We start from the raw sequence: 14,032 nt of genomic DNA, 5'->3' as shown, positions 1-14,032 counted from the left end.
ACATGACGTCGTCACGATTGCTTTGTATCATAATCGTTTATGACCTTGTTAGATTACGTCATGTCCTTTCACCCCTCTTGGAAAGTATTCCATAAAAAGGCAAAATGGCAGCTGGCACAAAATTACGTGTCTTGCCCTATGCGGTCTCAGCGACGTCCATATAGGCGCGACCGCATTTTTTTCATGGTTCTGCATTTCGTCTATGTTTTATAAAAACGGTTTTTAATTTAACGCCATAACAACATTTTGTTAAATTTATTATCAAAACTCCTGTGCTAAAGCACTACTTGAGAGGGTTGGAATACACCCCAGGGTATACAGTGAAGGAACATGGTTTGAATCAAGCCTTGAAATAAGCAGCCGGTCACGGTCATTGTCCGGTACAAATTTGTAACTTGTCAGTAACAATGTCGATTGCGCCGGTCATCATGTCCGAAGCTCGCGTTGTAGTAAAAGCCGGCTGTTTTGGAGTCGAATACACTTAATGCACCGATTAAAAAAAATATTGATTACAAATGAAAAAACACAAATGTGTACCAGTGGGATTCGAACCGGTTCGCGGGGAACTTGACAGTCCAACACGAAATTCATCTACAGTCCGCGTACCTGTTCAGTAGGATTTTTCATAGTCTCGATTTTGCGGGAACTTACATTGTAAAAAGTGATGTCACGCATATTAGTAATTGACCTTTCGTACTTAGCGTATACTTCCTGTGGCGTTTTCGTTTAAAGTTTGCAATTCAAATTGCCTCGTGGTTAACAATTAAAGGATGTTGAACAAAATAATTTCAGTCTTTGCTGTAAAAGAACAGACAGGTACCGATAATGACAAATCAATTGTCCCTGTTCCCGGTATCCGCGGCGGGCAGCCGCCGATTAAATCCTGCCCCAAAAATTCCAAAACGAATATCTCGCAGAGTAGTATCTCAAAATCTAGCACTGAATTAAAATGGCAAAAGGAGGATTTAGTTAAAACAAATGCCTCTTTGTGGCTACAGTTTGAAGGCGAGGTTATACTTATGACGTGCTCGCTCTGCAAAAAATTTCAAAAAGAAATGCAGTATAATCACAATTTTTCGGACGCGTGGATCAAAGAGTCCACAAATCTGCGTGTATCAAATGCTAAAGATCACTCGGCAACCAAAATGTTTGAATATTACCACATACAAGACACTGATGACACGCGTGCGGTTAGGATACGACAATTGAAATCCATGATTTCTAAAATTATAGCTCACGTCGCTCGCGGCCGGTTAGGATACAGCTTTACCAGAGGACATATATTAATGCATCATAGACTAGTAAGTACATAACAATAATAAATGTCATCATTTGGTGACTATTGCCTTAATTGCTGCATTGGTTATTTAGTAATTAAATACATCAATGATTAAACAACATAAAACATAATTTATTTCATTTTTATTTACAATGTTTTGTGACAGGTACAGTTTCTTTTATGTCAGGCACAAATTGATTGGTGCAGGACATTGTGTCAGGTACACCATTTTTTATTTATTTCAAGGCTTGTGAATGTGATGTGCATGAGAAAAGCAACGTTACATCGCATACTGAGAGCAGTGCAGATGATTTGTTACCTGCAGTGGAGTTAGACTGTTCTACTACCTTCATCGATTCGTTGGCTGAATTAGAAGACATGGAGAAAAATACTTCCCAAACCATCCCAATGCAGATAACTAATTTTCATGATAAAAGCCCCGATATATTGGTGTTAGCAGTAAAAAATGATATGGAAATAAATGCACGTACAAATACTGCAGAAACTGAAACATTTTCTGTATGTACAGGTAATTGTACCAAAGAGTGTTCCATTCTTAACGATAATTACATGCTCCAGTGCAGTCATTGTTTGTTATGGACACATTATCCATGTACTGAACTACCATTATATCACAAAAAACAACAACAACATGATTCCATTTAATTTTTACAAAAACGCCAGGATAGGTTAAGTTTTCACTGTTACGATTCTACAACGGCCGAAAATGTTTAGTCACACTTACGATCCTCATGTAAACAAGTCTAGACACCGATGACGAATATAGGTTATGAAGATCTAAAACTATTCGGATTTTAGGTAATTGTTCGTATTTCATGTCAGAATGTTGGACATTATGTTCCATACGATTTACAAAACATATATATTGATGACGAAATTTGAAAATATGAACGAAATAACGTGAGGATTACCTTTATAATTCCCGTATTTTTACATTTAACATCAATTTATACCATTTAATAAACCACTACAATTATTAATTGAATCTTTAAAATGCAATTATGATGGTAATGTTTGGTGTATTCTGTAGAATGTAGTGCTTGTTTATAAACAGCATATCAAAAATCAACTCAACGGTTTTGTCCACTACCCTGTGTCTGGTTTTGTCATAATATATAGTAAAATAATATACGGTTTAGTGTTTCTGTTCATCTTAAAATATACCGATAACAAGTTAAAATCAAGTAAACTAGTACCACTGGTCCCATCATGGTGACGCCCATTCTATCGAGGGGCGGAACGTAGCCCAGTGATAAAGCGCTCGCTTGGTGCACGGTCGGTTTAGGATCGATCCCCGTCGGTAGCTCCATTGGGCTATTTCTCGTTCTATCCAGTGCTCCACAACTGGTTAACAAAGGCCGTGGTATGTACTATCCTGTTTGTAGGATGGTGCATATAAAAGATCCCTTGCTGCTAATCGAAAAGAGTACCCAACGAAGTGGCGACAGCGGGTTTCTTCTCTCTGTATATCTGTGTGGCCCGTAACCATATGTTTGACGCCATATAACAGTAAATAAAATTAGTTGAGTGCGTCGTTAAATAAAACTTTTCCTTCCTTCCCATTCTATCGAAAGCGGAAATGTGACCAAACATTTTCGCCCGTTGTGGAATCGTAACAGTGGTTTTATATTTCCGGTGTCCGGTCATTTAACAAACTCTAAATGAACCGGTTTTAATTGTAAACCAGTCTATTGTGTTTTACGTTGGAGATTTCCGGTTGAAAATATTTTTAAAATTGAACTTTTAAAATATATATTGCTGTAAGTGAAATGTCTCATGTTTGAATACTGACATGATTATTGAAAACATGTTGTATTTTTAATACATTTAACCACATCGATAACAAGTTGTTTCGCCCCTATTACCAGTTAAGCCGACGGAGTAGTTTCGTCCTGTGTTACACTTGCACTTGCAGGGCTCACCCTAGTCTGGATCAAAAATACCTGTAGCCAAAATATTAGCCAAATGGAATTTTTATTAGCCATATTGAAAATGCTTTAGCCAAATTTGTTTTACGCAGTACTATATAGAATATTTATATATGAATATGAAAATGTATCTTTTTCAGCTAATTGTGTACAAATGGGAATAAATAGGAATAATAAAACCTGAGTCAATGGGGGTAGGGGCAGTTAATATATTACTTTGATTTTTCAGCGAGGGTGGGGTGGTGATGGGGGTTATGCATTATCTTCAGAGTTTGAAGCAAGTACCCCATACACTAGCCCAAGTACTCTGACTGTAAGAGAGCTAGACGGACATTTGGACATAAACACGCTCTCATTACAGTCAGAGACCAACCTATGTCTTTTTTTGGCAATTCCTGACTACCAGACGGTAGGCAACGAGTCCCGCTCTAATACCACAACAATCCTATGTTTGACGTCAAATACCTTTACATCAATCATTTTCGAGTTAAGTGATACAAAAAAATCCACATATTAATCACTAATACACTTACTACAGAAAGAAACCCGACAGCACCCACATTCAGCTACGCTTCGTGACACTCCGTCGCAACAATTGCAAAGCTCGGCGATCTATTTCGAGACGTAGACCACGTGATCGCGCACTGGGCGATTCCGCCTTGTGCAGCAGTTACAGGGGTCGTCTCATAAGAGGAGGCAGTACGTAGCACATACTTTTGCCGTATCCTGTCGATAACACCCCAAATGTATCCTTCAAATTCAAAATGGAATCAATAATGTGTAATTGTTTTGGTTTAATGACGTAATGAAATCCAAATTCATCCAAAACGGCATTAGCCAACTCTTCCATGTTGTAACTTCGCTTGATATGAGACGGCCCCTGTAACTGCTGCACAAGGCGGAATCGCCCAGTGCGCGATCACGTGGTCTACGTCTCGAAATAGATCGCCGAGCTTTGCAATTGTTGCGACGGAGTGTCACGAAGCGTAGCTGAATGTGGGTGCTGTCGGGTTTCTTTCTGTAGTACGTGTATTAGTGATTAATATGTGGATTTTTTTTGTATCACTTAACTCGAAAATGATTGATGTAAAGGTATTTGACGTCAAACATAGGATTGTTGTGGTATTAGAGCGGGACTCGTTGCCTACCGTCTGGTAGTCAGGAATTGCCAAAAAAAGACATAGGTTGGTCTCTGACTGTAATGAGAGCGTGTTTATGTCCAAATGTCCGTCTAGCTCTCTTACAGTCAGAGTACTCGGGCTACCCATACACCCACCCCCACTTCTAAGGCCTATGACATTAAATTAACAAACATACAGAAATATGGGGGTGGGTGGATGTTTATGGAGGGTGTTGTTTTTTCTTTCTTCCTTTTTTTCCCAAATAAAAATTTAAGAGCTTTTTTTTTTATTATGGAGCTCATTATTTCTTTAAATAGCAATCTTTATGTTAGTTTGAATTGCTTTTTTGCTTTCTTTTCTTTTTTTTAAGTGACCCATCAATTTCATAATTTGTGCCATGATGTTGCGGTTGATTTCGGCGTCGTGTTAAATGCTTGTTGTGATTTCTGCTTGCAAAATACATCGGCTAAGAATGCAGACTTCACAGTATACTGCAATCTGTATAAATACTGCATGTTCATTTCCCGCGATCGCGATCTGCATGCGTGCTCTCGACCGTGGGTACGAAATTAACAAAAACAAAGGAATAAACAAAAACTGCAGTTAGGTATTCAATGATGCGAACAACTATTGTTTTTCTACAAATTTACATCAAGATTTACTTTTGCGTAATCGTATTGTTTAATGTCCACAACGATATCTCTGGACACGCGGGTGTCAGCCGACTCTGAAGCGTGGTGTATATTTGCACCGAAAGCTGTCCTCAGTTCAGCGAACACTATTTGATTGGTGTTCGTCGTGTCCATTTGGTTTAACATGAAGCGCATAAACCAGTCTGCGAACATTTTGTTTTCGCACAGTCTGGCTAAACTGCCCTTGAGATAGCCTACATGTCTTTCGGCCCTGAACTAGTATGTGTATTCAAATTGACATGCATTGTCGGTCCGTTTTTATTACTTTGGTTCAAAGATTTTACAAAGTAAAAATAACAAGTTAAGGATCTTCCAGACATTGCTGTCATACATGTTGAATACATGCCGTTAAAATTAATAACCGTGATTATTAAAATAAGCAAACATTATCAGGCCTTCTGCATGACACTGTTTCTTGTTACCAGTCGTGAGATCGCTTAATTTGCAAGTGGCTAAAATTTTGGCAAAGCCATTTTCTGTCTTCTGATTTGAACAAATGGTTACATAATCTATCTGACACCTCAAACATAATAATAATACCAAATATTCAATTTGTTCAAATCAGAAGACAGAAAATGGCTTAGCCAAAATTTTAGCCACTTGCAAATTTTATTAGCCATTTTTTGTAAAAATTAGCCAATGGCTAATTTGGCTACTTATAGCGCGAGCCCTGGGTTGAATCGCATCATAAACTGGGTCTTTTCGCCCCTTTGTAAGGTCGTTTGTAGTCTGTGTGGTTTGTTAGAACTACGTTCGAATATTGTTATATACCCTATATATTAGTCTGAAGGGACGTAGAAAAGTATTGATTTATGTGCACCCTGCACTATCTTTAGTACTTATGTATAGCTGGTATTCAAAATCATAGGCACTTGATGACAGGATAATTTAATTATTCTTAATATATTATATAGCCTACCCCCAAAAGAACCCCTTCAAAGCACGTATTACATACAAAAAACCCTAAAAGTAGTGTTATGGTCAAAGAGAAAAAAAGAAGATACTAATAATAATACAAATTCTAAAGAAATAGTATAATTGTATCCCAAAATGTAAATTATGATGAATATTTACAATAATTAATAGAATTCATGTTTTATTTCCATAAGTTAGCGTCCCAACCACCAATACGTAGCTTATTATGACAAGCATTTTGCAGACATCAGAGACAGTGGCATTTCCCCCAAAATAAAAAAGCGTACTTAGCAAAGTCAGGTATATAATCATAGAAACGGCAAGCAACAGAACTAAGCTGTCTTCTAGGATGGAAGTAACATTTAATATTCCAGGTCAAACAATGGGATTTTTAAAAAAAAAAATTTGACAGTTCATATTAACTTTTCTTTCTTTGATTTCAATAGTTAATCAAACTCATTCTTTGTTCTTTTTTCACAGCTGTGTTAAATTTATAACAAAATATCATTTTAATGTAATTCATTATAGATTTTGTACCAGAAAAAGAAAACTTTTGTTTTTGAAATTATCTATGAACGTGATTAAATTATTTAAACATTTTTATTCATACTGAGTTTAATTCCGCAAATACGACAAAGACAAGGTCAGTAATCGTCAAATTGTGTGAGGAATACCTCACAGATTTAGAAATGTACATGATATGTACATCAAAATGCAGTTGGAATCGGCACTTAGGATTTTATGTTACAAATAAAAAAATGAATTTGGAGGTAATCGGTAACTGTTTAGTATAAATGTATGTTCAGATTTATCACATTTTGTTTTTTATTTTGCTATTCATAGGATTTTGACACTCTTGCTGATTATAATGTCTCAAATTTGATTTTTGTCTTCTTAATTTTTCAACTGTATTTCCGCATTCCTCTGTGTCTCATACAACATCATAGGATTATGTGACGTCACTAAATCCCATCAGTTTTAATGCATTGCTGGAAATTATAAGCATTGGCGTGTTTCGATTCTAATAAACAAAGTAGGAATGTACGAGTCTTATGGATAACACTGTGTAATAAAACAATTACTGACCACATTTCGGGCAATATCATGTTTTATGGACCGAAGAAACTGATATTGGCCTCTGTCAATATCAGTTTCTTCGGTCTATAAAACATGATATTGCCCGAAATGACGGTCAATAATTGATAAGAATTTTTTTCAAATATTATATTTGATCTGCAAAAGGTATGCTACATTTGTGTGTGTTTACTGTAGTGGATAGTATTCATAATCCATTTATAACAATTGCAGCGCTAGCTCAGGGTGAGCAGGAAGTTTGGCCAAATTATCTATTAAACTTTAAAAAATTGTAGAAATTGAGATATTTTCCAAAATAATATCAATTAATACACAAGAATAATTTTGACATATTAAAATAAAATTTAATTGCCAATTGTTTTTGAAATTCGCAATTGGCAAATTTGGTGAGTGCCAGAGCTAGCCCTTAATTGTAAGTAATTTTGACTGTATAAATTGTGTTAAAGCGGCAGTATCCGGAATATTTTTATTATTTAAGCATATAGAATCCAATTACGTTTGGTGCATATATGACACCGCACCACGCATTGGTTTCACTACACTGGCTTATCCAAGTCAAAAACAAAGCCAGTATTTTGAAAGTGGGACACTTTAAACGGGCTCCTACCGATCTCGGTTTTCATTGGCTTATCACAAGTGTGGAATTCCCCAACAAGAGATCACGTGAGATTTCACAATTTTTGAACAAATTTAACTGTCTTGATTGAGGGGTCGTCTCATATCTCCAAAACATATTTATATCCATAGAGGTATGGTACAATGCCTTTCCAGGGGTCGGTGGGTGGAGGATTTGCCTTGAAATTTTGACAATGGCCAGCTGTTGGCATATGCGTTGCATGTAAGGGGGTGTTACTAATTACGTAATGCTCTAGGGGTAGAGGAAGAGGGTACTGTGTTCGATTTACATAACATTTTTCAAGACTATATGTTATTTTTATTCATTACTTAGACCTAAAAAGGTGTTTTTTGGAAATGCGCGGTCAGTCTAGGATCGATCCCCATCGGCGGGTATATAAAAGACCATGGTATGTGATATCCTGTCTGTGGGATGGTACATATAAATGATCCCATGCTAAAACAAAATGTAGTGGATTTCCAAGGCGCGTGTGCAGGGATTTCAGCGGAGTTGGGGTTATAGACTGTGTTGAGCGAAGTTTATATGGGGCCATGCTCCCCCAGAAAATACATTTCAAATTTTTTTAAGCTTGGGCAAGTGAGGGTTTCAACCTCCAATACCCTCCCCCTGCACATGCACCCGGTTCCTCTCTAAGATTATATGTCAAAATTACCAAATGTTAGACATCCAGCAGCAGATGGACATTGGAAGGAAGGATAGGATATGTTTTATTTAACGACGGACTCAACACATTTTATTTACGGTTGTATGGCGTACGATGATTATTAAATCAATATGCTTTAACTTTGATGTTGTTAAACAACCCCCCCCCCCCCCCCGTAACTTTACCCTATCCAAATGAAAGAATATTTATTTGAATTTGTCGATTTTAACACGCAAAATTAAGAAGTGAAAACGTTCATTGTCTACTTTAGTATATTTTATTTAAAAATATATATACATGATTAATGTGTTACTAGTATACAAACTAAACTTTGAAAGTTCTACTAATTCTGAAATAGGAAGGTACAATTGTCGATAATACGTTGTCAAGATCAAACCGGTTTTAACGAAAGACTATAGTACCATATCCTCAACCGAACGTTCTTCGTACAGCGCAAGATTTCTCTTTTAATTTTTTGAGATGAACCCTACAATTTGAAATCGGCAAACGCACGTGTTAACTGAAACTGACAACAGGCTGTCGTTTGTGCTTTGCCGAGCTATGGCAGCACAGGTGAGGAATCAAGCGTATACTTCTGACGATAACCGTTCATAGCGAACACACACAAGTTTTTTAAAAGTGCATTTGAGCTTGTATTTCATATTTGTACATGATGTTATAATATGGTAACCAGAGAATGTAACTTTAATTAAGAATCAGTGCATTAAAAAATTTATATTTTACAAACTATTTACTGGTATTCATGAACGTAATGCCTATCAGTACTGACATAAAATGTTAGCGATGGGTGTTGGTAAAACGTGGACCGGACCTTTGATAAACATTTGATAAACTGAATTTTTCCTTTAAAAAATGTATGTTTTTTCATGTAGTGGTCTTGAAAATGAAAAATGATGAACCACACATACTTTTTCAGGGCTAGTTCTGGGTCAGCAGAACATTTCGCCAAGTTATCTATCAAACTTAAAAAATTGCAGAAACCCAGTTATTTTGTAACAAAATATCAATTATTGCATAAAATTATTTTGCCAAATTAAAATAAAATTCACCGATTGTTTTTGAAATTCGCAATTGGCAAATTTGGCTAGTGCCAGAGCTAGCCTTTCTTTTTGCAAACACATGCGCCTGAATGCAGTTAAAAACCTTGCACTTTTTCCCGTTTACTGGAATGTGCTTCACTTTTATTTACTAGAATGGATTTGTTTTATGTCCACATTGTTGATTTTTTACTTGATTGCAGTCTATTTTGTTTTACTTACCGTAGCTGAATAATGTAGAATAGTATTTCCGTAAATATTGTATTCGTGTTTTTGTCATTAGGTGAATGCAGTTTGGGAAGTCGATGGTACATCTGAAGTGTTTCTGGTTATCCTGGTGTTTCTAATACCATGAAATGAATTTGTCATATTTTTAAAACCGCATGTATCTCTAAGGAGTAATGGTTATGGTAGCCCAAGTACTGTTGACATTTTGGACAGTTATCAACGCTCTCTAACCGTCACAGATCAATCTACATGTATATACAGGGCTTCTACAATTTTAGCCATGGGATCAGTGATTTTAAACATTTACTAGCCATGATTAAAAATTTGCTAGCCCTATTCGCTATATACAGTTTTACTAATTGAAATACTAGTAATCAGATATGTCATCTAAAGAGGGAGATAGAGCTTAAACCCCCTTAGATTTAGGGTGGGAAAATGCAGCATTTGACAAGGTTGGGGAAAACCCCCCACTAGCCATTGGGCTGGTTATAATAGATATTTACTAGCCCAACACTGAATATCACTAGCCATGGGAGTGGGGCTACCATAATCTAGAAGCCCTGATATATTCCTATGCTTGAAGTTAAATACCTTTACATTGATCATTTTCGAGTTCTTGATAAAAAATTTTTTACATGTATATTTAATCACTAAAGTACTGTCGGAAATAGAATAAAAATGATTTTCTTAGATTATTTCTTACATATTAAACTGACAAGTAAATATTTTGTAAATACCCATTCAATGATACTTTACCTAATTTAGCATTTACTTGTTTGGGCTCTCATTGATGTACAAGGTAGTGTTTACTCTTGAAATTAAACTAAATATGTCAGTAAACAGGTGATTGTGACCTTTATTGGAACAGACTATAACACAAACTTTTAATTTAAAACTGAAAGTTAACTGATTATTTTGAATTGCAGCATAATTTTTTTTATTATGACAAGCATATTTATTGAATATAAATTCAATATAAGTACATTAGAAATTTACACAATCTTGCAACAATTTAAAGGTGCTACATGTATATAATGCGAGCTGTGATAAAGATTCTCCAATAAAAAAGTATTTTCTACCGGTAGATAAAATTATTTCCTATAATCATTTATGGGCATATTGTTAAAGGTGTCTTCTTTAAATGTTAAATCAAAAGTTAATTAAAAAAAGAAAGAAAAAAAAGAAAGATTTGCAATAGCTGTCATTAGCTAATATTGAGATAGCATCTTTAATACCGGTATAATGGATCGTTATAATGGCTTTTGACAGTTTTGCTTAAAAGTTACTTATAAATGACTACAAATATTTTGTTTGGAGAGGGATAGGGGCAAACCATCATCAGAAACAGTCCCTCACATATTGTAACAGCAATGAAATTGACACATGTTGACCAAATTTTTTTATAGTCTGTTCCAGTTAAGTGCACAAATCACCTGTTTAGTGACATTTGTCTTTTAATTTCAAGAGTAAACACCACCTTGAACATCAATGAACGCCCAAACAAGTACTAAATGCTAAATTAGGTAGACTATCATTACATAGATATTTACAAAATATTTACTTGTCAGTTTAATATGTAAGAAATAATCGACAAAAATAATTTTTATTCTATTTCCGACAGTACTTTACTTACCGTAGCTGAACAAAAGATTTGCACCTTAAGTTTTGCACAAATCTTGCAATGTGACTACATAAAGTATTTGTTGATTTTAAATCCAGTAGATGTACCCCTGTCGCTGATTGTTTTAAAACTGCTGACTTATTGTGAAAATTATGTTCTTCTTTTATTCAGTTGTTGATTGCACTTCCAATGGCTGAAATACACGTTAGTAGGAAACAGACACCCAGTGAATTTTTAAAACAAATTATTGGACGTCCTGTTATGGTGAAGCTGAACTCTGGCGTTGATTATAGAGGTTAGTTATTGACATACATGTACACATGTATCTATAGATGCAATGTGATCATATCTTGTGTATATCTCAAAGGGTTTCTGCCAAAAGGTACATGTATTGAGGGTAAAATTATATATCCTAAAAATCTTCAAAATTAATAGATATATTTTTATAATTAATGTCTGTTTAAAATTTATTATTGAAGCACATGAAATGCTGTGTCCAGTTTGAAAACATTTTAAACCCATTTAATCACCTTGTAGGGGTGCTTATGTTGTTATTACGTACCCTTAAATTATTTTCTGGCAGAAAGCCTGTGCCTAAAATTTGCTGACCCTAGTAATTGGGCAGTGTAAACTATTTTTGGTTATTACTACTTTTACATTTACTTGCAACTTTTTGTGGGTTTTGTTGTAGGTCAGAATTAATTTGATGGGAAACCAAAAAGATATGTACTATTGGCATTGGAGAATTTGTAATTTATGTAAAGTTCTTGTAAATCAGGCTGTGAATTTAGCATGTTTCCAAGCTTTGTCTGTGAATCCCAGCATAGTAAGACAAGGGTATATATACATTGTATGTGCATGAAAACCCCCAAATGTGGTTGTGTTGCAGTCGGATTACAAAAAACAAAAACAAAACAGAGTCACTGTATGTTTAGTTTGAATGTGTTTTCACTTGATTTCAGGAGTGCTGGCTTGTCTTGACGGCTACATGAACATAGCTCTCGAACAGACAGAGGAGTACGTTAATGGTCAACTCAAAAACAAATATGGAGATGCTTTCATCCGAGGAAATAATGGTGGGTTTAAAACATGGTGATTTAATGTAGTCTTAGTGTTCTAAAATATACATGTACCATCCTTCTTTGAAGCGGTTTACCAGTTAAGTAACATGCTATGGGGAAAGGGGTGTCATGGGACACACAACTTCATGAAGGAGCAGAAATAATGTTTTGGTGATTTTCTAAATGAGAATCCATTATCACAGGAATTGTTAACGATCCAAGTTATTCATAGATAACTTTTTTTTTTACAATGTTGTAAGTGATTAATTAATTTAGAATTCAATGCTAAAAGTTACCTAATATTTTCAAAATTGTCTTTCTTCTCTTATAAATAATGTCAATACAGTCAATTATGATTACATTTTTTAAAGTCCTAATGATGTTTTAAATCTTGCCTTTATTACCAAAGGAAGATAAATACAAAGAGAAACACAAAAACTGGTTACATTATGTCATATCAACAGCAAGAACATTACATAATTTTACAGGGAACAATATTTTAAAATTATAGTAAATGATTGTTTGGTTATGTGAATTATATAAATTTACGTTACTGGTGAGTTAGCTAGTCCTGACACATGTGTTATGGTTCTGTATTACAATGACATTCAGATGTATTATAAATAAGCAAATAATACAACATGCTAATAATTCTCAAATTATGGTTTTGTCAAATTAAGAAATATGTTCACCAAATTGAATTCCAATAGATATGTGACAATTTGCCAAATGACCTGCAGAATCAGCATTTTAACTTAATGACAGTTCATTTTGTGTCTGTTTTTCAGTGTTGTATATCAGCACACAGAAGAGAAGAGTGTAGGCGATGAGAACAGTGGAATACCACGATCTCGTGTCACCATTTTGTACAGAGCATATTACTGGAATGTCATCATCTGTAACTACCTAACAGTGTGTAAAGCATATTGCAGAACTGTCGTCATCTGTAGCTACCTAACAGCGTGTAAAGCATATTGCAGAACTGTCGTCATCTGTAGCTACCTAACAGCGTGTAAAGCATATTGCAGAACTGTCGTCATCTGTAGCTACCTAACAGTGTGTAAAGCATATTGCAGAACTGTCGTCATCTGTAGCTACCTAACAGTGTGTAAAGCATATTGCAGAACTGTCGTCATCTGTAGCTACCTAACAGCGTGTAAAGCATATTGCAGAACTGTCATCATCTGTAACTATGATCGTTCATAACACATCGCTGGAATTTTGTCTTGTGTTGTCAGTCTTGTATAGTTGTCGTCATCAAGCTCATTGTCTGTTGTGACAATTTTGAGGATGTATTAATATCTCACAAGAACATATTTTTTTCCTTTTTATCATTTTTGGACTTGTGTGTGTATATAGATCTCATTTATCTATTGAACCAGTAAATGACACTGTAACAGTTATTACTTCCAAGTTTGGAGTGTTCTTCTGTTACAGTAAGTGTCATGATTAGCTAATTATTTTCATGCGACTCCGGTAAAAGTACCTCTGAAGAATATGAAACATTTGCAAATGATGTACAGTTACAAGTTATAAATGCTTTGCGGCAGTTTCAGAGTGACTGGTGTAGAAGCCATTTTATTTCAGATACTTTAAAAATGGATTTTAAAAACAGTTTTACCATTGTAAAAGTTGCGCTGGGGATGTTCCACCAAGAGCTCAGTTTCAAGGACTGAAATGTTAAGCTTGTGTTGTTTTGATGGACAAGACTTGTGAATAAAAATGAGAGATTT

General features: G+C 35.2%; 1 protein-coding gene across 1 annotated transcript; it reads left to right on the top strand.

The window, feature by feature from the left end:
- Positions 1 to 2,951: 2,951 nt before the first annotated feature.
- Positions 2,952 to 14,032, top strand: LOC121382744 (U6 snRNA-associated Sm-like protein LSm6). The gene is made up of 4 exons (XM_041512320.1): positions 2,952 to 3,060; positions 11,410 to 11,533; positions 12,201 to 12,314; positions 13,088 to 14,032. The coding sequence occupies exons 2-4, from the start codon at positions 11,428 to 11,430 to the stop codon at positions 13,120 to 13,122; spliced, it is 255 nt and encodes an 84-aa protein (XP_041368254.1). The 5' UTR covers positions 2,952 to 3,060; positions 11,410 to 11,427; the 3' UTR covers positions 13,123 to 14,032.

This window comes from Gigantopelta aegis, chromosome 2, assembly GCF_016097555.1.
Source record: "Gigantopelta aegis isolate Gae_Host chromosome 2, Gae_host_genome, whole genome shotgun sequence".
In the NCBI taxonomy this organism is placed as follows: Eukaryota; Metazoa; Mollusca; class Gastropoda; order Neomphalida; family Peltospiridae; genus Gigantopelta; species Gigantopelta aegis.
Note: the sequence above shows the minus strand (reverse complement) of the source record. Positions and strands in the feature narration are given on the sequence as shown.